This window comes from Biomphalaria glabrata, chromosome 8 (genome assembly GCF_947242115.1).
Source record: "Biomphalaria glabrata chromosome 8, xgBioGlab47.1, whole genome shotgun sequence".
In the NCBI taxonomy this organism is placed as follows: Eukaryota; Metazoa; Mollusca; class Gastropoda; family Planorbidae; genus Biomphalaria; species Biomphalaria glabrata.
In genome coordinates, this window is record NC_074718.1 from 10483670 (window position 1) to 10507127 (window position 23458).

At 37.1% G+C, this 23458-nt stretch overlaps 1 protein-coding gene across 3 annotated transcripts in view; it reads right to left on the minus strand.

Moving 5' to 3' along the window:
- LOC106057729 (hemocyanin 1-like) overlaps positions 1-23458 on the minus strand; it is a 63235-nt gene that overhangs the window by 18080 nt on the left and 21697 nt on the right. For all 3 annotated transcript variants that reach the window (XM_056037887.1, XM_056037888.1, XM_056037886.1), the window contains exons 18-30: positions 21690-21854; positions 21295-21394; positions 18877-19065; positions 18331-18471; positions 17154-17329; positions 13593-13825; positions 12111-12367; positions 11092-11276; positions 10761-10976; positions 9908-10051; positions 9063-9294; positions 6709-6940; positions 4722-4956 (exon numbers count right to left, since the gene is read on the minus strand). In XM_056037887.1, coding sequence (XP_055893862.1) covers positions 4722-4956; positions 6709-6940; positions 9063-9294; positions 9908-10051; positions 10761-10976; positions 11092-11276; positions 12111-12367; positions 13593-13825; positions 17154-17329; positions 18331-18471; positions 18877-19065; positions 21295-21394; positions 21690-21854 — 2505 coding nt within the window. The remainder of the gene's footprint in view (positions 1-4721; positions 4957-6708; positions 6941-9062; positions 9295-9907; positions 10052-10760; positions 10977-11091; positions 11277-12110; positions 12368-13592; positions 13826-17153; positions 17330-18330; positions 18472-18876; positions 19066-21294; positions 21395-21689; positions 21855-23458) is intronic.

A 23458-nucleotide genomic window follows, 5' to 3' on the forward strand; every position in this document is an offset into this window, starting at 1 on the left:
CAGGTGCTGTCTTCTATGTCAGTTAAAGCAAGTTGGCTCCTAAGCTGGTCTTTAAAAGGTTTCCATGGGGCCCCTCTGCTACGTCGACTACAGAAAGCAACTAAGACTACTTGAAAGCTTTCACCAATAATTCTTGCGCTTCACCATGGACATACGGCGGCTGGACCGCACTACAAACAGCGATGTCCTTGCCAACGCCGGTATGGAGGGACTTCCCATGGTCCGACAGCCACGCTGGGCATGGAGCGTATCCTGTAAGGGCAGGGCGGTCCTACAGATTGCGGGGCCCTATGCGAAACGGATTGCGCGGGGCCTATTCTGGTTTGTGATAAGGATAGGAAGTGAAAATTAAGATTTTGTATTAGAAAATAAATTCGTCTTTGCATACTTTACTAAGTGCAAAATTACTGTCAAATTAGCTTTACGGGCCATCTACAGTTTTTCAACTAAAAGCTAATAAACATTCAAATTTGCCTTTTAGATTTACTTTCAACTAGCAAAATATCGCTTTTTTTTAAAGGTCGATATAGATTTAGATCTATATTTGTATGCCAGTGATTATTATGCAAATTAAGAATTTGAACTTTTTGTTTTGGTTAAAATTCGCCTTATTATTACATTTTTATTAAATGAAAGCTGACAATGTAGTTTTTTTTCATTGCTAGTAGGATAGGCGTTTTTCATTTTGAATGACACCCAGAAATGACAATTTTATGTTTTTAAGGTGATTTGCGTCAGTTTTCAGAAGATTTTAATAATTTAAGAAGATTTTCACGACTTTTTTTTATATTTTACAATTTCAGGAGAATTTCAGAAACCCTTTAATAATAAGTTAAAATTGTTTATTTTAATAATTCACACCTAGAATTTGCGCGGGGCCTTTGAAAGTGCGGGGCCCACTGCGGCCGCATAGGTTGCAGTGGCCTAAGACCGGCCCTGTGTAATGGGGATGAAAATATGCCAAAAGCAGTCCTTTTGGTGAGCTGAACATTCAAATAAAGAAATCTAATAACACAGGCGAAAGGCCAACAATAGAAGTTAGTTGACGCTGATAGTGAATATCGAACTAAAAGTTAAAAAAAAACAAAGGGAACTGTCAAATGTCAACCTCTACGTCCCTACAAACTGCATCTCTCTCTAAAGTCTAAAGCCATCAAAAGTAGTCACAATTGAACATACAAAGAAGCAGTACCTATATATCACACAATTCAATTCTAACAGAGGTAATTTCTTTTGGACCATAATATATTGTTCTATAATTTGGTTATGTGCAGAATTCAAGCAGTCTTTGTCCGTTCTCTGCTTGAATTCTGCACATACCATAAGCTCTGCATTACCAACACATACTTCAGAACAAAACCACAGCACTGTGTCTCATGGAGGCACCCTAGGTCTGGGCACTGGCACCAGCTGGATATGATACTGACACGAAAAAAGGACATTGGAAATATACTGCTGACACGTAGCTACCAAAGCGCGGATTGTGATACTGATCATTCTTTAGTGTCCTGCCGGACAAGACTGCTGCCAACTAAGATCCACACTTCACAGGGAAAAAGAAAATCAATCTACCAAACATCATCACTGGTCTTTGGAAACAAAACCAAGAAAAGCGAAGACTGGTTTGAAGCTAGTCTACCAGAAATGGAAACTGCCACTACGAACAAGAGAGCAGCCATGCTAATCTACAAGAAGGATCCCACCCCAAGCAACTTAAAAAGGCTCAGAGCTGCACGTAACAATGCCCAAAGAGTAGCGAGACAATGTGCTAACAAATACTGGCAGGAGCTATGCGAAGATATTCAATCTTGTGCCGACTGTGGTAACATAAGAGGACTATATGAGGGCATGAGAAAAGCCTTTGGACCTCACACCAGCAAGTGTGCTCCGCTCAAGTCAAAAGATGGCTCAATCATCAGCGATCGTGCGCTGCAAATGGAACGATGGGTAGAACACTATGCAGAACTCTACCAGATTGAAAACGCCATCTCACCAAATGCTGTTTCCAACTTCCCATCACTTCCAGTTTTGACGGAATTAGACGAAATGCCCTCAGTAAAGGAGCTGAGCATTGCCATTGACATGCTTGCACATCGGAAAACACCCGGAGGAGATGGCATTCCTGCTGAAGTAATTCAGGCTGGAAAACATGCCCTAATCAAACCACTCCATGAACTGCTAAGCTTGTGCTGGGAACAAGGAATGGTCCCCCAGGAATTGAAAGACTCCAACATTGTTACAATTTATAAAAATAAAGGTGACCGCTCTGATTGTAACAATTACAGAGGCATCTCACTGCTTAGCATAGTCGGAAAGGCTTTTGCTAGAGTATTACTAAAGCGATTACAGATCCTGGCAGATCGTGTTTATCCAGAGTCGCAGTGTGGCTTTAGGGCAGGTAGATCTACAACAGATATGATTTTCTCTCTGCGGCAGCTACAGGAGAAGAGCAGAGAACAAAAGCAGCCCCTCTTCATAGCTTTTATTGATTTGACCAAGGCCTTTGACCTTGTTAGCAGAAGCGGTCTGTTTGCTGTACTAGAGAGAATCGGCTGCCCAAATAAGTTAAGAAAACTAGTGCCAGCTTTTCACGAAAATATGCAGGGCACCGTTCAGTTTGAAAGTTCTTCCTCCAGGCCATTCTCCATTAAGAGCGGTGTAAAACAAGGATGTGTACTGGCCCCTACACTATTTGGCATCTTCTTCTCAGTCGTACTATCCAGTGCTTTTAAATCCCTGGAAGACGGAATATACATCCATAGCAGATCCGATGGAAGGCTCTTTAACCTGGCACGTCTTAAAGCCAAAACGAAAAGGCGTCGTATCTTGATAAGGGAGCTGCTGTTTGCCGATGACGCGGCACTCGTATCTCACTCACAAGGAGGTCTACAGAAGCTAGTGAACGCCTTAGCAGTTGCTTGTCAAGAGTTTAGCCTTACTATAAGTCTCTCCAAGACCGAAATCCTGGCACAAGACGTCGCAGAAATACCTATAATACAAATTGGGAACCACACCCTTTCAGTGGTGCAGGAATTTACCTACTTGGGTTCAACAATTGTCAGTAACCTAGACTTAGACATCGAGCTGACAAAAAGGATAGGAAAAGCTACCACAGCATTGGCAAAACTCTCCAAGCGCGTCTGGGAAAATGGTAAATTGACCACAGCGACCAAAATCCTAGTCTACAACGCCTGTGTTGTGAGCACTCTCCTTTATGGCAGTGAAAGCTGGTCAACATACATGTACCAAGAGCACATATTGAATAGTTTCCACTTGCGCTGCCTGAGACGCATAATGGGCATCTCTTGAAGGGACCATGTCTCCAATCAGGAAGTTTTGAGATTGGCCAATATGAACAGCATGTATGCTCTCCTGACACAAAGAAGATTACGCTGGCTCGGACATGTCACCCGCATGCCAGATGGTAGAATCCCGAAAGATATCTTATATGCTGAGCTTGTGGAAGGAGTCAGACCCAAGGGCCGCCCAAGACTAACATATAGAGATGTCTGCAAGCGAGACATGAGAGCCTCAGGCATCAGTGAAAGTATGTGGGAAAACATAGCCAAAGACCGGAGTGCATGGAGACAGACTGTGCGTGCAGGGACAACCCTTGCTGAGAACAAAAGAATTGAAGCGGCTTTAATCAAGAGGGAAAAAAAGAAAGCTGCCCTGTCTGCTAGCCCTAAATCAGAGGCATACACATGTACGAATTGTGGCAAAGTCTGCCGTTCTAGAATTGGCTTGATTAGCCACACCAGATTCTGCCCCATCTCAAGATTAAGCCAAAACCAGTGACTCACTTGGGCGCATCCATTGCCTTTCGAGACAAAAGGAGCCATATATAATTTGGTTAATAAATTTAATTTTTTAAAAAGATCATGGCACTCTCGATAACCGAAGGCCGCAGAAACAGTTGACCTTTAAATCATCTGCCCCATATGTCGCAAAGCTGGAAAGGGAGAACTTTAAGTGGTAAGTGGAACAATAAAGGTTAAATGTGGATCCTGGACATTTGAGTGACATTTAAAGAGAAACTAAACTGAAACGGATAATAAGCAAATTATTAATTTAAAGAGCTCTGTTTACAAACTAAATGTAGGTTCAAGGCGCTGTGATAACAGTAAAACATAAACAGGAGAGCTAAAATGACAAACAATTCTTTAAAAAATTTAATCAGATAGGTCCTTTTGTTCTTCTTGAATGTAGTGTAGCATGTTGTCTGAGATCGATGGGGAGTGAGTTCCAAACCTTTCCATTGAGCGCAGGGCTCTCTGAGGGGCATATGGAATGATCAGTTCGCTAAGGTACAACGGCATTTCTTTATTATAGATACACTGATGACAAAGTGTGGCCACCCTGTAGTCGATTCTCGCTTTCATAGGAAGCCAATGGAGCGTGCGCAAGTGAGAAGTATCAGAATCTCGTCTTGTTTTTCTTAAAACTATTCGTACGGCTCTGTTCTGAATACGTTGCAGCTTGGCTATTTTGTCATCGGGTATACCTGCTAGCACGGCGTTGCAGTACTCAAGGCGGGAGAGTATGAATGCCACAGCTAGCGTTTTTGTTGACTCCGTTGTTAAATATGGTCGTATCTGGCCTAATCCGAGCACCTGCAGATAAAGACCCTTGCAGAGCTGACTTAATGGCAATGTCTACGATTCGAAGATATTAATATTTAAATGACAACAGTAGCATCAGTCATGATACATGCTACAAACCTTTTTTCAGCCCTTGGGTTTGGACAGAGAGTTGGGAGAGCATGAAATGCAGCTAGTGCCTGCCAGCCGTCTGGAGAATTGTCCTGTTGCAGTGACGCCATGGCGTGATAGAGTGAAAGTATCTCTCGAGGATTGAGAGATTGAACTTCTTTTCTAGCTCTTACATTGATCACGTGACTTTCACTAGTGTAGCTCTTTTCTGAGAGAGGTCCCATCAGTTGGTTACTCTGTTGTCCTAGTTTTTAGTTATTGGAATTAAAAATAAAATAAGTAACAGCAAGAAATACTTAAACAAAAACTAAATTTTAATTAAGTGTAGTTAGATCAATTAGTTTGTATCAGTCATGCAGTTACATTTGTAATAGATTTAGCTAGATTAACAATAATAAATCTGTGCGATTACAAATATTTTTACCACTGTTTTTGTTTAATACAATTTCATACTTTAAGATTTCTCAATACTCTATGATCCTACGACTTTTTGGACCAGTTGGGAAAGGGGAAAGGGGGTATCCCTGTGAATAATAGCGAGATTGTTTTTTGAATGCATTTATTAAAATAATTATTTAAAAGTTGAACGACCTGGATTCAAACTTGAGGAACCAAGCATCTTTAAGATATAATTCTAACCACTCTACTAGAGAAGTGCTTATGAAAATAGAAGGTTTTATCTATTGTCAGTTTAAAACTTTAAAAGCAAATTATAAAGGGGACTAATTCATTTATACCACCCTACCAATAAAGCACAACTTCTTTCCCTTGTTTGATACCTAACAAATAATTAATTACAACTAATTGATTACATTTTTGTATTGATTTGATTGATTTTTATTGATATGAAAGTGCAACATTTCAGCGTGATCCGAGAATGGGTGTCGGAGCAATGATGGAGCACGACCCTCTGACTAGACAGGCACAGTCAACTGATATAAGCTTGTACAAATAGAAGTCTTATTGGTAGTTAAAAAATACATACAAATGTCTTCGTCACAGGAGATGTTTTTCACACAATTAATAAGATCTAAATAGGACACAATGTATATAATAGTCTTAGCATACATCCCGTTCGTTGTCCCTCTGTGCTTACAAAAAAAAGCCTCCGAGTATTGACCGAGTTATCTTATGGCACGAGTCTGAGTTTTAAACATATCTTGGATGCCAAGTTTGAATCAAATGAAGTCAAGGATTATTGACGTTTTGTTTGTACAAAAGTCACACTTCATAAGCACTTAAAGACAGCATGGAAACCTTCAACCACATACTCCTTATAACTCTAATCCAAACTAGTATTATTATATTTAGGCAATTAAAAAAATTCAATTAACTTGTTAAAAGGATATTGAATACATCATTTATATTTATTTATGTCCAACCATTTCAATATATCGAATTTCCACATCCTTTTTAAGATTCTTGAGGGAAAAAAATTGTTAAAAATATAGTTTTTAGAGCAGGGGTTCTCAACCTGTGGATCGCGACCCCCTTGGGGGTCGATTGACGATTTGCCAGGGGTCGCCTAAGACCATCGAAAATAAGGATTGTTATTGTCTATTCTTCTATTGCTATATGTGTGTGTGTGTGTGTGTGCGGGGGTCGCGGAAGAGTGGGGGATTGTAAAAAGGGGTCGCTGAGCATAAAAGGTTGAGAACCGCTGTTTTAGAGTGTGGCTTCCTATAGTTGGAATTTTTTTTTTTTATAGTGTGGCTTTCTCTAGTTGGCAAAATAATTTTTATAGTGTGGCTTCCTCTAGTTGGAAAAATAATTTTTAGAGTGTGGCTTGCCCTAGTTGGAAAAATGTTTTTTAGAGTGTGGCTTCCTCTAGTTTGAAAAATGGTTTTTATAGTGTGGCTTTCACTAGTTGAAAATAAGGTGTCTACAGTGTATCTTCCCTTGTTGGAAAACAAATTCCCATCAAAGAAATGCAAAACTAACGCTCAGTCTAAATTTGATTTAGTTTGCCAACTATAGTTAGCCTGATACTACACACCTGGAATATACTTGATACCTCCAGGTTCATATATAATGGAAGGACTTGTACGCAGCCCTTGAGATAAAACACTACCGTTGGCAGCGCTTATGTCAACCTTGAGCTCAAAGTTAGCAGCACTATCCAGCTCGAAGCCAAGGGCTCTGACTGCGTTTGTTATATCGTGTTTGTACAGACGATCAAAAGAGAAAGGCGTTTCTATCTCCCCTCCAAGGACGTAGAAAGTTCCAGCCTGTAAAAATGTAATTTTAAATTGTTGTTGCCATATCTACACTCTTGATAGTGAAAGGCTTGTTATTAGCCAAGTAAAATTGAGTAAAAATAGCAACTGATAGGTAAGACTATCCTATACACTGACTGTCACGTAATAATAAGTGTCAGTGTCAAGAATGTTTTAACAGAATAAACTATTAACAGTATGTTTATATCCTGGAAAACAACAGTAGTTTTCCAATAGCCAAGGGAGTTAAAAAATAGGGTTCTGGTTTTCTCTAATTTTAGAAAAGGTAAAAATCCAATGGAAGATATTAAGCTGATAAGTCAATAATTCTCAATCTTCATGTAATACCTTGTGTGTGTGTGTGTGTGTGAATCTATTAGTAAAATGAAGTTTTATTGTGCATTAATAGTGTATGTTCAATCATTGTATTATTTCTACTTGTAGTATTAAAGTGTTGTTTTTTTTTGTAAAGAGGGATGCTGTTATTTCGTTAGTTAAACAAAATTCTACAGCATATTTTGGACATTAGGTCATCATACTGCATATCTGGAATTATCACTACATATGTAACACCAATTAACACACAAAAAACGAGGAAAGTAAGTTAACCCTTCTTTCTCAGCTATTGTTAAGTCACTTTGCAATGCAGTTCATGTAAACAAATATATTCATCCAAGGGTTAATATCAGGAGTAAAGAAGAAGGGAAAAGCAGCTTAACTTCATTGGAAATCATTACCAAAGATTGGTGAGTCTCAGTTTTTTGTCTCTCAAGTCAGCAGAAAACAAAGAAAACCTGGAAATACTCTTACTTTGAATAAAACTGTGGTTCAAAGGTCATGAGAAGTATAAATATTAATAAAGCAAAATCATAGGCTCAATCAGTCATTGTCTTCGAGAAAATAAAAATATGATAATTGTATAATAGGTCTGACAAACGACCTCTGCCAATGCATAATTGAAAACATGAATGAATTCTAAAGGATAATGGAAATAAGTTAACTTTATTGGTCAAACTAATGGAAATTTTGTTGACTAGATTCAAATACATTTGTACTGCTACTAAAATAATGATAAAGATACAAATACAGATGATGAATTGGAAATATACATGAACCAGCGATAGATGAATTCAGTTCTTATGTACTTTTGGGGTGAAGACGAGTGAAGAGCTCACCCAAAGAGAAGAAAGGAAAACACAGTGAGACAACACGTAGACCTAACATTTATTCAACTTTATCTGAATACATAGAGACATTGGAATCGTGTGCGGGAATCTCCGCAACCCTCAAAACGCGTGTGGTAGTTTAGCCTCTAAACATCAGAAATGGGTATGCACTCATTGTAAAATAGTTCAGCACTTTAAGTTAAAGCTTGGTCAATAATAATATAGCCTATTTTAGTTTAAGCTGACTCGATTTTGAACAATTATAAAAATCCAACCAAAGTTTCCACCCTGTGGTCAAAATTTCTTTTTCCCACGATGTACGTCAACTGTCTAATTAATGTGTTAAACCCAGGGACGGGCTGGCTATGTGTGCATATACCGGGTGGGCTGGTACCCAAACGGGCCAGTAGGGTCAACTAAAGGGCCTTATGAATGCCATTATATAAAGTATTAACTTGTTGAAGGTTTTATAATATTCTTTTTTAAAAGGGGCTTTCTGAGCGTGGTATTAAAAACATCTTTTACAGACACTGCATTGTAATACTAATGTAATCTAACAGATTTTCCGAAATAATAGCCTATATCCATAAACAGTGCTACCACTAGGCTTTATCCTTTTAGGACCTACACACTGAGCGATAAAAAACAACAACATAGGGCCCATATTACTTATAAAGATACAGAGTATTCATGCGTTCAGTTATCAGAATGATTTTGATTTAGCACAGGTAGACTTATGAATCGGATGTCCATCATATGATTATCATTTATAATTTGCAGGCCAGATCTTATAGCCGATTTTAACACCCTGCCCGCCTCTGGTTAAGCCCATGAATAATTTGTAAGCTGATAGGAAGAATTGTATTTAAAAAAACACCTTTACTTTAAAAACATCAATTGCAATCACTTGGCTGCCCAATCCCAAATCTCAATTTTTAAAATTTACTTATAAGAACTACACACATTACTTTGTTATCACATGACTTTTTCATCTTCAGCACATCAGTTAACGTACAGAGATACAAGTCAACCTTAACACTCAGACCAAAGCTGTGTAACAAGAAGCCTGCGAAAACTCGGCTTTGTGTCTTTCTCTTCTGCAGCAGTGTCTCCAGCTGTGGGATGGTCATGCGGTTAAACTCCAGACTGTCGTAAGCGTAGTCAAAGTGGTTGCGGTAGTCAAATGTATCCGCTGGGCGGCTGGAACAAAATATAGCTCATTGTAATAGATCTAATAATTCACTGGGTTCTAGTGGTTTGAAATAGTTACATACACGATGTAGCATTTAAAGTTACGCACATCCATCGTGGTCTGGACATTACTCTACCAAACTGAAGCTGTCAGGTAGAGTTGAGCCATAGGTTCTTTAAACTCTAGACTAGCAAAAGCGAACAAAAGATCCCTCTCACCAGCCTGATTAAACAGAAAATATCTGGAAGAGGGTCTATGTTAATTCTGTCATTTCCAGTGACACGGTCAATCCGAACTCGCGGACTAGAGACGTATGGGACACGCCATTAATGAAATGGACCCCTGAGGAACGGCGCCTGGATTGTTGACAAGGTTGTGGGAGTTCTATTACAACCCCGCACAGTGCACTAGGAATATTGTCGCACCCTTTGTGCACTCACACGGGAGTCTTGTTCCGCTACCCATTTGGCCTAATTGTTTCATCTAACGACCGTTTCCGACCGGGGGCCACTATAAGGCAGGGTGGCATGTTCGGGTATCGCTCTACCAGCCAGCTGTTTAGTTGTACAATTAATTATCAATTCCATTGATTTTGAATAAATATTACTTAAACATAATTACCTGAATTTTGCTGTGTCGTTATTCTTGTTGAGTTCTGGTCTATCGAAAGGTTCCAGATGTTTCTTCATCTTATTGATGGCACAGTCAGCGTGGCTGTAAGGCAGCCTTCTGTAACGCTGAAGCTCCTGCCAAATCGCCCAGATTCTTAGAGAGGAATGGAAAGGAATATATATAAGTATGTATATTTTATATTGCTTTATTATATTGCAGCCACTTAATGCTTCATTTCTAATTACTGTGTCTATTATTTTATTTCCTTTCTCTCTGATTTATACAAATTTCTACCGGCTTAGTTGGGATTCATGAGACAATTGGAAAGGGGGGGGGGGAGAAATACAAAGCAATAAAAACAACTAGCTGATTTGACAGAAGGGACAAAATATCCCTTCGACTTGACTCCATGCGGCAGATAGTATTTTATGTGATGGTGTAGTGCGACTAGCAAAATGACTTAACTCCCTTCACTATCACTCTTCTAGATCTAGAACATTCAAAATGTAACACCTCAGTTTCCAATAGTAATAAACTTTGTGAACTCTTGGTTTGGAAACCAACCAAAATAGCATTCATCAAACTCCTCGGGCTTAATGGAAATCAAAGGAACCTTTTCTGTTTAGTCATTCACCAGCTCTTTTCTTTTTAAATATATAGCTGATTGAATTCGGGTCACGAGAAAAAACAACAAGTTTTAGCACTTACAAAAAAAATGGGAATCAAGTCTCTAATATTTTAACATAGCAAGATTCACATGAAAGAAGCTGAGAATGTCAGTCTGGTGTTAGTTCAAATGTCAAAAGAAAAATCTCGCCTTTTAGTGTTTTCTTTGCCTCATATGTCTACAAAAAGGACTCACCTGTCTGTGTTGGTGCGATGCAGAATGAAAACTGGATCAAATGCCGAGTAGTCCAGCGAAGAGAGAGAGAACAAAGATCGACCCCCGACAAGAAAGTGGATCGCACTTTGGAATACCTCAAACTGAATCTCAAAGTCACAGAAGTGGTCCTGCTCTAGAACGTAGAGGGCTTGTTCGTACAGATCTTTGTTGTTGAAGAGTTCCGCTTGAGGATCTCTATGCATAAAACAATTCCACTTTGAACCAATTAAGTGAACACACAAATTACAATACCAAGTAAAATTCTAAAAAAAAATAAAAAATTTTGGAAAATTTTCAAATTGTATAAAACCTTGTAGTAAATGCGTTCTCTCCCTTGACTCGGCCACCAAAGAAAGGATTTGGTTCAAATCTTTGTTTGCGCCAGTTGTAATAGGTAGCTTCATCGAGGAGTTTAGGCAACTTGCTGAAGGAAGTAGTCCAGTCCCAATAAGGAACAGCTACAGACGAGCCTCGGTCCAGCAGAGCATCTTCAACCTAGTAAATTGAACAAAACAACACCGGCTTGACCACATCATTAGTAGAAATAAAAATAATTTTCACAGAGATAGCCCCCATAGCTCTCCACATTTGACTTGCATCCACAAATCAGTCACCTATCAAACACTGTAGCTCTTTATAAGATATTCAATGCCCTCATTTCCTGACCGTATCTATAATTCGTTTATCTGATACATCGGAGACAATTTCTTTAAAAATGGTACAGTATCGTGTGTATGAATCTGATTAACTCTTCACATACTCTTTGTATAAGGTACCCTCGTCTCTTGTCTTAGCATATTCTAATCAATTTTATTAACTAGAGACAAAGTTTTGTTTTAGGGAATATTTCTGGCTATATTAAAAAAAAAACAAAACAAGAAAAAACAAACGAAGTTGGCTTCTAGCCCCAAGTATATACAAATAGTACAATACACGACTATTTAGACCAGATGTGACTTACTTATTCAGAGAGAAAATAACGAATCTTATCGAAGAGAAAACTTAATAATTTTTTTAGGGTTTCTTTTTATACGGTCTTACTGAAGCACTCATACATCTTAGAAAACAGAATAAAAAAGAACGTCTAACTAAACTATATCACAGTGAATAAAAGAAAAATTACCAATAATTAATTAGCTAATTATGTAGCTTATTAGCTTATTATTTTTTAAATTGGCGTACTTGTTGTCATCGACAATAAATAATTGTGCAAAATTTCAAATTGATCCGGAAATTAGAAGATGGAGAAAAAAATTGTAGCAGACAGACAAACAGACAGAGTTGACAATCTCAGTAATGGCCTAAGAAAGGTTATTGAACTGTTTCTACCTGTTTGACATAAAGTCTATTCCAAGCAGGAAATGTCGCACTCCCATAGCTACAGCAGGCAGTGCTCCGACCCCCGTGTGTACACAGACCTGGCTTGCCATGGAAGGTGGCTATGTCTTCATAAGTTCCGTCCTGTTGGAGCGATAGCAGTGCTGCACGAAGGCTCTCAATGTCTCCAGAACTCAGGTCTTTGAGATTACGTCGTACACGTAAGGCAATGTTTGGTTGCTCTCTATAGTCCTTGCCAAACCAATGATCTATGTAGAGTCAATTATCATGGATTTAGAGTTAAGTTTATGATTTAAATGTTGTTTTTTTTTAAATGGTAAAGAATTTATTGAATTTAACATATTTGTTCTTTATTTTGTATTCTATGAAAATTGAACTATATACTTAGTTGAGTTTACGGTTCTAATTGACTCTCAAAACGTCCCTAGTGCTATTAGAGCAGCAGTTCTCAACCTTTTAAGCTCGGCGACCCATTTTTACAATCCCCGACTCTTCCGCGACACCCCCCCCCAACACACAGCAATAGAAGAATAGACAAAAACAATAAATATTTTCGATGTTCTTCGGCGACCCCTGCAAATCGTCAATCGACCGCCAAGGGGGTCGCGACCCATAGGTTGAGAACCCCTGTATTAGAGCATGGAATGGGTTGCCTGAGACAGCCAAGAAAACCAGTGACTTGGCAGAATTTAAGTGAGTGGTTAACATGCAAGACTAGATTGACCTGGAACATGCGTAGGACGTAATCATTTTTTTTAAATACGTCTGTATTTTATAAATAAGATTAAAACATGGGCACGAGTAGGACGTAATTATGATATTATCTTTTTTTTTTTTTTTTGGAAGAAGCGTCCGTAATTTATAAAATGAATTAAAACTATTGTTGTAAATTCCAGGGGAAAGCACCCAACAGTGGAAGAATACCAATTGAAAATGATTGAAGAAATAAAACAAATAACACACACACACAAACCAACAGGATGTCAGGTTCCCTTAGATCTAGTTTGTTCTTTACAAAACAAGCCGGCATTCACCATCAGGTCTCTATTTCCTCCCTCCTATGTCCCACGCTTGTGTGGAGCAGTGTGCTTTTGCGCACCATGTAGATCAGTGCGGGAATAGTTACAACAATATACTTATTAGGCTAAATACACTATTTCTTTCATCAAGTTGTCAATAGTAAGCTGTATAATATATTCTTGATTTCAAGTCATAGTTTAAAACAACCAGTATTTATAAAGTTTAAATAGTTAGCGTATTGTTTGTATCATGTATTGGAGTGTAGCATTTCAATAGCTGCTTGGTCGTTTGGTTTGTTTTAAATCTGCAAGTGACATATTCTGAGACTTTTAATTTATTTTCCTTATGATTATTTTTTGTCGAGTTTGGTTGTAAACAATTTTACAAATATTCAATTTCCTTGTTTAACTAAGACAGTAGTATGAAACAAATTCCGTGAGTATAAGAACTTACCTGTACCCAGTTGATGCATGACACTTGTTGTAAGAAACACATTTCTACCCATGTCCTTGCCCTGTAAGTCAGAGACTGTATACTTTATGGTGTACTGATCGTCGTAACGGAGGCCCAGTTCTCTCAGCTGGTCAGTGATCTCATGCTTGTATAACCTGTCGTATGACCACTCCAGTTCGTCTTGGTCACCAAGGATGTAAAACTCACCCGCTGCGTGACAGCTGGAGTCTATGCTACCATAAAAAGATTTTAAAGAAAGCATTTTTTTTCCTTAACGGAACACATCGCACATTCTGAGAATTTAGCGGAACACTTGGCTAATTTTTTTTAGAGAGATTAAATCACGTAGTGGCCTACTAGTTAATTATTCCAGTAGTTCGCGGAACACTAGGATTCCGCGGAACACAGTTTGGGAGACACTGAAATAAAAGAGGATTAAGTATCGAGATCATCAACGGTGAATTCCAATCGAAATATTACGACAGGAAAATCATTCAATAATATGTATGGAAAACTTTAACAGTTCATTTATTTAGGTGTATGTAAAAAAAACAAACAAATCAAATATCATGCATACCTTTTCTGAAACCCTTTTATACATCTTATAGAGCGATTATTAGCTCTTGATAGTGTATTGCACACTAGAAGAAGAATGTACATTTTTTTTTACCCCGCTCCATTCTCCCCATTCCCCCACGCCCTACCCCGAGAACTTGGCTAAGTGAATGTATATATCTAATAGACATTCTCCCCATTCCCCCAAGCCCAACCCCGAGAACTTGGCTAAGTAAATGTATATATCTAATAGACCCTTGTCAGTACGTAACACATAAATAAACGAATAGAACCTAATCAATAAATAGTTCTAGGCCTCCCACACCTTCTGGCAACACCACGAAATACTTTTCCCCCATCAGCTCAGATCAGAAGCTTACACATTGCACACTTCACACTTAGCAGAGTCGGCTTTAACAGTACAAGTGGTTCTTAGCCACTGGGGGATCAAAGAGGGGGGGGGGTGATTGACCCCCCTCCCCCACCACATCGACCGACGAATTTGAAGAGCGAATTTTTAGTAAAAAAAAACCTCACACTTTGTGTACAATATTAATAATTTTAATTAAGAATATTTACTCATTATTTAATTTTAATCAATATACCTATTCTAGTTTTTTAAATCTTAACGGGACAGACGGACAGACTACACAAAACTTAGCGTCTTTTCTCCTTACGGTGGCAGCTAGTAATTAACCTTTTTACAAACAAACAAAAAAGACTTTTGTTTACAAATATACCAAAGTTCAACTTAAAAGTAGTAGTGAAATGTTTTTTTAAACAAGATAGAGCTCAGTAACAAATTCAATGTTTCTGTCGTGATGTCTCCTGTTTCTCCTCTTCCAATTCCCCACTCTGTATTTGATTCACTTGAATTACGACAGACCTCCTCGTGGTTTCATCAGAATCTGTTTGGCATACACCCCAAGACATCCGCCCAACTTTTATGATTACATCACAAAAACCCACACTCTCTATAAACTTTCTTAACACGAAGATTATGTTAAGACTATCCCTCACTCCCAATGCACATACAACCTTTTGCGTTCCACCTGGTCAGGTAGGCCATATATCTAATCGGCTCTTTTTTTCTCTCTTCCTGGCACCCATAACCAAAGATAAATTAATTCATTTGTCATTGGAAATTCTCTTTTTAGATTACCAGAGATAAACCATCTTTCTGTAACCATTAATTAATTACTTTGTTATTGGGAATTCCCTTTTAAGACAATCATATCATTAAAAGTACTGCTTTTCACTTCATTTAAAGTCGCCTTACGAGAAGGCAATACATTAGACCATGATTAGACTACTAAAGTGTTATTCCTTAAATATCACTTATTATTTTAGTTTAGTGTAGGTCATAAAAGTAAATTGGTCAAAAGGAAGTAAAAATGGACCTCTTGGAGGTTCGCCTAAACATTTTAAAAAATAACAGTTTGACCTTTCCCTTTAGGTGGGTGGGATAAACCGACAGACGAGGCATACAAACTGAAAAATAAATACGTTAAGAACAGTGTATAATGAGGGAGACACAAATAGCACACAAGACCAACAGACCTTCGGAATACAGACATGCAACGCACGATACAAATAAAAAAATTGAAATACACACACAACAACGCTTACTGCACACACAACACAACAAAACACAAACACACACACACACACAACACACACACAACACACACACAACAACGCTTACTGCACACACAACACAACATAACACAAACACACACACACACACAACACACACACACAAAACACACACACTACAACAAACACACACAACACACACAAAACACAACAAAACACAAACACACACACACACAACACACACACAACAACGCTTACTGCACACACAACACAACATAACACAAACACACACACACAACACACACACAACAACGCTTACTGCACACACAGCACAACATAACACAAACACACACACAACACACACACAACAACGCTTACTGCACACACAACACAACATAACACAATCACACACACACAACACACACACACAACACACACAAAACAAAACACAAACATCACAACACAACCCACAACACAAAAAAGCACACACACACTTAACACAACAATACACACACAACACACATACAAACCAAACACACACCAAAAAACAACACAAACACAACACAAACACACACAACACAACACACCTAACAAACGCAACACACAAAACATACACACACAATACACAGTCACAACACTCACACAAAAAACACAAACACACACTACAACAAAAACACACACAACACAAACACACACAACATAACACAACAGCAACACACACAACACACACATACAACACAAACACACACAACACAACAAAACACACAACAACACACACTCACACAACACAACACAACAACACAATTACACACACACAACAACACACACACAAAACACACACACACCAAAATCACAGACAACAAAACATCACACACACACAGACACATACTACTTTCTGCTTTATAGTATAGATAGACTTTATAATACTCTAATAATGATAGGCCTTTGATCTTTCTGCTTTATAGTAGATAGACTTTATAATATTCTAATGATGATAGGCCTTTAGATCTTTCTGCTTTATAGTAGATAGACTTTATAATATTCTAATGATGATAGGCCTTTAGATCTTTCTGCTTTATAGTAGATAGACTTTATAATATTCTAATGATAATAGGCCTTTAGATCTTTCTGCTTTATAGTAGATAGACTTTATAATATTCTAATGATGATAGGCCTTTAGATCTAGAAATACACAAAATAATCCTGAACATTAATTTATAAAACTTTTGACTGAATAGGGCCTTGATGTGGAAATACCCGAAGACGTAATCTATTCAAGATTAAGATTTTCTAATCTTCTAGTCAAATTTAATTTCGTGTAAACAATGTTCTACTTTGTTGTTAAGTAAACCAAGCTAAGTCGTGGTTCAAAGTTGGTCTAAGTCATTTTGAAAAAGATTATTAAAATACCTGCAGATTTGGACTTTGGTCACAACGGACTGACCAAGGCTGTGAAGTTTAAAGCCTACAAATACACGATCTCGAGCTTTGCCTTTCTCTAGGAGTTTGAACAGTTGTGAAACAGTGAGTCCATTGAAGTCCAAGTTGTCATAGTCATAGTTGAAGTTAGGTCGATAGTCAAAAACCTGTAGGAGTAAGATCATCTAACAGAGACGAAACCTTCAGAATCCTTTGGACTAGTTTTTAAAAACACGCAAAAAAAAAAAAAAATCTGTTTAAAAACAAAGCTTATTTAAGTGAAAGAACCGCAAAAATCACTGCCATATATCTCAATAATATAGGACTAAACTCCCTTGGTTCTATATAAAACACAATGATCAATTACCACAAATTGGTTAAACGTTTGGCAATGTATTTTTTTTTATTGTTTCGTGTATTTTTATCGACTAGGAATAATTATGCAAAATTTCAATTTGACTAGAAAATTGAAATTGGGAGAAAAAACGTGTCCGAAACGTGATCAGGGAAATAGCTCTACAAAAACTGTAGCAGACAGACAGAAAGACAGAGTGAGTTGATTTAAGTTTTGTATTAATTTTGTAGAGCGCTTTTCACGCTTTAATATGCTCAGTGCGCTCTGGACCAATCTATTTTCGTCGACGTACGGGGGATGTGGAATCTGGGAGAAGGTTTCCATGCTGCCATTAGGCGCTAAGCAAATACAACTTTACTCGATTAAGGAAAATTTAAGCAATTCAACAAGTTACATAAAAATAATATAAATTATTTAGTCAAATATGTTTATAGTGATAGTCATTTAGTCATTAGTCAGTAGCTTATAACTTAATATGATTCGAAAAATTGATGCCAAAGATGTTTCATTATCAATCATGGTTTTCCTACAAACCAAGAATCTCATTCATCATTTCATTCATCATTTCATGTACTATACTTTTACTTTGAAAAACTGGTTTTACAATGTTAACTTTATACATTTTATATTTGTTATTTTATTATCATTCAGTACTTTAGTTTTACTAATGCTCAAATTTGGGAAAACAATCTTTATTAAATACGAATGTCTATTGATCCAGTTGAAAGAAGACTCACAAGATGATGAAGTTCAGAGATCTAAATATTATTTTTTTATATCCTATCGAAGCACATAGTAAACTTGATATCTAACCTGTGAAGGTTCGGAATGGCCCTTTGTATTGGAGTATCGATTTATACCGTCCGTTAGATTGTATGGAGACAGTTGTATTTGCATCAGGCCTTGAGCGCAATTAGCCGTCAAGTAAGGTTTATTACGGAGTTTTTGGAGAGCCTGTTTGAAGTAATTTTTTAACATAATTCACCTATATAAGTAATGTAAAACTGTATTTTAATTCAGTCAGCTACATGCAACGTAAAATGTTAAAAATAATAAAATAACACTTTTGTTTTTCTATCTAAATTGTTAAATACTTTAACATTCAGCATCATGTATGAAAAAATATTAAATCACATCTAGACAAACAATTTGTTTTTCAAGTCATGCTTCTATAAACATTGAATTAATGTCATATTAATCACACACAAAGCCAGATTTGTAACAATGATAGATATAAGAGAATACAACAGCTTTGAGTCAAGGTAGCATAAGAAAATGTTTCAGTTTATACATTTTTAAAATCTCTATCAAACTCGATTTTATTTTTCATAATATTTTCATAATATTTTTTATTCTTACCTGCCAAATGGCCCAGATCCTATCAACATTCGCGTGGTGTAGAACAAATAGAGGATCGAAAGCTGCGTACTTGAGAGAAGACATGGAGTAGAGTTCAAAACCTCCAATGTGTGCATTAATAAAATTATGGGCTATTTCAAATTGAACTTCAAAATCGCAAAAATCCTCTTGCTCCATTGCCAGAAGAACCTATGGATAAAAACTAGAATAAATTAAGTCTATGAATTTTGGAGATTGTCTCGCTCAATGGATAGAAGTACTCATGGAATATAAAACAAAAGAAAAGAAAAAAAAAAAGAAATACTTAGAAAAAAATAAAACAAAACTTAAATTAAGTGTCAGTAGTATCAGTCCTGCGATTACATTTGTAATAGATCTAGAATAACAATTGTATGCTTTTAACTTGTATTCCTATATTCCTGTATTCCTATATTCCTGTATTCTTATATGTCTATATCCCTGTATTCCTGTATTCCTGTATTCATGTATTCCTATATTCCTGTATTCCTGTATTCCTATATTCCTGTATTCCTATTATTCCTATATTCCTGTATTCTTGTATTCCTGTATTCCTATATTCCTTTATTCCTGTATTCCTGTATTGCTGTATTCCTATATTCCTATATTCCTGTATTCCTGTATTCCTATATTCCTGTATTCCTATATTCCTGTATTCCTGTATTCCTGTATTCCTATATTCCTAGATTCCTGTTATCCTATATTCCTATACTCCTATTACTTGTCTGGATCAGAAGAAAAAAAGGGAGAATGGAGAAAAAAGGGGGAGGGGTATCTGTGTGAACGTTACCGTGATAATTTTTTAAATGCACAAAAAAAATATTCCCTCAGAGATCCTCAAGGGGACTAATTAAACTTATACCACCACATCTGTCTAATGCGATTTCTTACCCTTGTATGAGACCAAATTAAATAAATATTCACCAATAGTTAATTAAAGAATTAGTATTTTTCTTCTTTTGTCCGATACAAGAAATAATTGTGCCAAATTTCCACTTCATCCGAGATCGTGTGTAGGAGAACTAACTAACATTTGACCAGAGTTACTATACACTTTGTAAACAAAAATGTTTCAGCTTAAATTTGTCTTTGAAGTAGATGTCATTAATGGAAAGTACTGACATCAAAATCAGACTGATTTGCCCCCTGGTCATGGCCACATTCTGAAATGCTTGCGAGTCTTGGACACCGAAAGGATGATCCTAGCAATGGAATTGAGATGCTACAGAAAGATCCGAGGTATCAGACTGTATAAGAAACGAAGAGACTAGAGACATGATTAGTACAGCGACTGGATCCCATGATTGTCGTGCGCATCTAGTGTTGCTCTTTGTGTGATGTTTTCTTGTAAGCACCATAATGGTTTGTGCGATAGTTCCTCAGGACACGTTAGGTTGATATCATTGCTTCATTGGCTTCTGTTGTGTTAGTGCTGATGGCTGATCTTTTGTTAGAGTTTTCTTCTGTTGTTTTCTTCCTCAGCATTGGGTAAGTTTATTTTACTTTATTCTTCAAGTTGTAGTTTTAAAATCGTTAATAATATAATATTGTGAATGGCGGTCTCAAGGAACGCGTATTTTTCTTGTTTAGGGACGTAGGTTTGGGACTCTGTTGTAGGGATGTCCGATTAACAGTTCCAGTGGTTTGTTCTGGTATGGTCCGTGCATCCATGACATTGGGCTGTGGGCTTCGCTTCGTGACTGAATTATGACACCGAACTTAAGGTTTGCTATATCTATTGTAAATATTTTGATTACGTGAACTTGCGTTAGTGAATACCATTGAGACTTGATCATTCATATCAGAACACTTCATTTGTTCATTAAATTTCTTGCTAAACTTTCATTCTTGTTGTTAACTAATGTCAGTTCACGTATCGTTATTATTAAATATTGTTCTTGTTGAACCATTGTTTCTATTAACTGTTCAGTTGATTGACATGTATTCGATGTTTAGCAAGTCACAGTTTTATATGCTAGTACTCCTTGTTCTGGTTTACACTGTTCAGGTGGGGAGGGGGGGAACCCGGGAACTCAGTGCAAGTATATTCACCCTTAGTTAAGTAAACTGCAAACCCACCTGACAACGATAACCTGTTAACTACTGTCAAAAATCGTAAACTAAAAACTCTATGACCATAATACAACGTCTTCAGGGCTCGCAAAGACCTTATGGCAGGGAACAGTACCAGGAAAAAGAAAAGACAGACAGAGAAAATGATGGGAAGACAGCATAAAACAAAAGAACGAGACTGCCATGGAAAGAGGTTCTATCCAAGGCAAAAGATAAAGAATGGAGAAAGAGGGTCAACAAATCGTGTGTAATGTCCCAACGGTCCAACAGACTAAGGGATAGGTGAAAGTGAAAAGCTAGAAACAGCTGAAATCAAACACTACATGCCTGTTTAGATACAGCTGTGTATTCTCCATAAGCTGGTTGCTTGAAAAGGTTTTCTTGAAGTGATCTAGTTGTGCTCTCATTGACGTCTTTGATGAATGCACTAAAAAGAAATGTTTATGTACACTGCTTATTTAATTATCTGACATGGGTATAGAGATGTAATGGTTTTTATCATATTTTAAACTGTTTTTAAGATCTTCCGATATAAATAGGCTTAAACGTACATATTTTTTTAAACTGATACAGCTATTTGACTGCTTAATTAGATATATTAATTAAAACTAAATTTATAAAATAAAATACTTCTTGCATTAAATGTTGAACCTAAAGATTTGACTATAACGGATGTACTGGAAAAGGTTTAGAAACGAATATTTTTTTTGGTGATTTCCTACCTATGAAATGGGTTCGATTCTTCCTCGTTGCTGATAGGGCTCAGATATTTTGCACTAGAAACCAGATCGGGCAGAGCAGTCAGTGGTCGAGTCCAATCCCAGTAGGGAAGAGCTCCAGTGTAACCAAGATTACGTAAAGCATTTTCAGCAAGTACTGTCCACAATCTGCAAGGGAAAAGAAACTTCGTCATGTTATTAAAGAAAGGAACATGAAAAAAAAACATGACAAAATTAGAAATTATAGAGAAATAGTTACAACGTACAGTCCCGGAAGAAAAAAAAAGGGTTGTCTTATTCTGAGCTCAACTTATATCTGATCAGAAAATTATTTGAGATACTAGAATATGACCCTTATATTCGATCAGGAAAACGAGTACATATAAGCAGTGGCGTAGCTAGCCATGTGCGAGTGGTGTTGGCCCCACGGGGCATCACGTAGTTAAGGGGCATCAAACTAAGGATAAATGTTCTCAATAAAATCAACGCATTGTACATACATGAACAAAGACAAGTTACTGTATTTGAAATGTTGACTAGAAATGTATTTACTTTATTAATTAATTAATCTCCTGTGTTTTTACTGAAATTAAATGTAAGCTGTTAACTAGGTTGAATTAAGTTTACTAAATTTGTTTGAATCTCTGAAGGCAACGCAAATCACGCACATTTCGTTAATCCATTGTTCAGTACGCTGGTTTCATCTAGATCTAGAGCTTATAAATAAATGCCTTAGACTCTAAAGTAGGAGAATCAGGCACTTAATGGGCATCGTGAACAAGTTGAAAAAGAATGACAAAGACAAAATCTACGTCGTTACCAGGGGGTTTGTGAAATTACTTTTCAAGTACGATCTACTCCTAAGAGAATATTTGCTTCGAACTAAGCTTAGTCCCAGACCAAACACGTACATGTCTCCACAAATACAAAACGAACCTATTGTAATATTGGGTGACAATAAGCCAAATATTTTCACTTTTTTAACAGTTCACCAGACATCACAAAACTGGATCAATTTTTCCAATTGTTGAAGCTACGTTGTCATGGATAAAAACGGGGTACAAACTTTTTCATTGATATCTTAATTCATTACCTACTAGCACCATTCTCTGAGCTTGGCTGGAATTTGGGTTAAAGCTGAAATCTTCTCATTAACTTTTTTCTGTACACTTGACCGTTTACACAACTTTTTAGCAACTTCAGCACACCACTAGGGCGTCCTCAACAAAATAACTGAAACTAGCTCTACAGAGACATTGACTAGAACAGATGAAAACTCTTCTACTAGGTCAGAAGCAGGCGTATTGTTAATCTGTATTTTTTCCCTACCTTGAGTTTTTGGCTATGTATTTACTAAATTAAGGCCGTGTAAGTTGTCAGGGGGAGGTATGGCGAGAATGAATGTTACTTTGATATTTTGGTAGGATTGTTATATACCCTTGTTATGAATGCAAAGTGTTGCACGTGCTGTGAACTGAGTGATTAAGTCTTCGTTGAATGTGCGAGAGAGTGTGTTAGGTCAGTAAGGTCTTGCTCCCGGTCCAGGAAGGTTGGACGTTTACTTCCTGGACTGGTATTTATGCATTTATATATTTATAAGTTGATGGACTGGTGTTTTGTGTATTTCATAAGAGTGATATAATTGTGTGCTTTATTAAGTATTAAAGTATTATCGATATTCATGAATATAATGAGTTAGAGTTGATGTATATTAAGTGTTAAGTGCTCGTATTTGAGTTAAGCAAGTATTGATGAATTATAATTGAGTAACC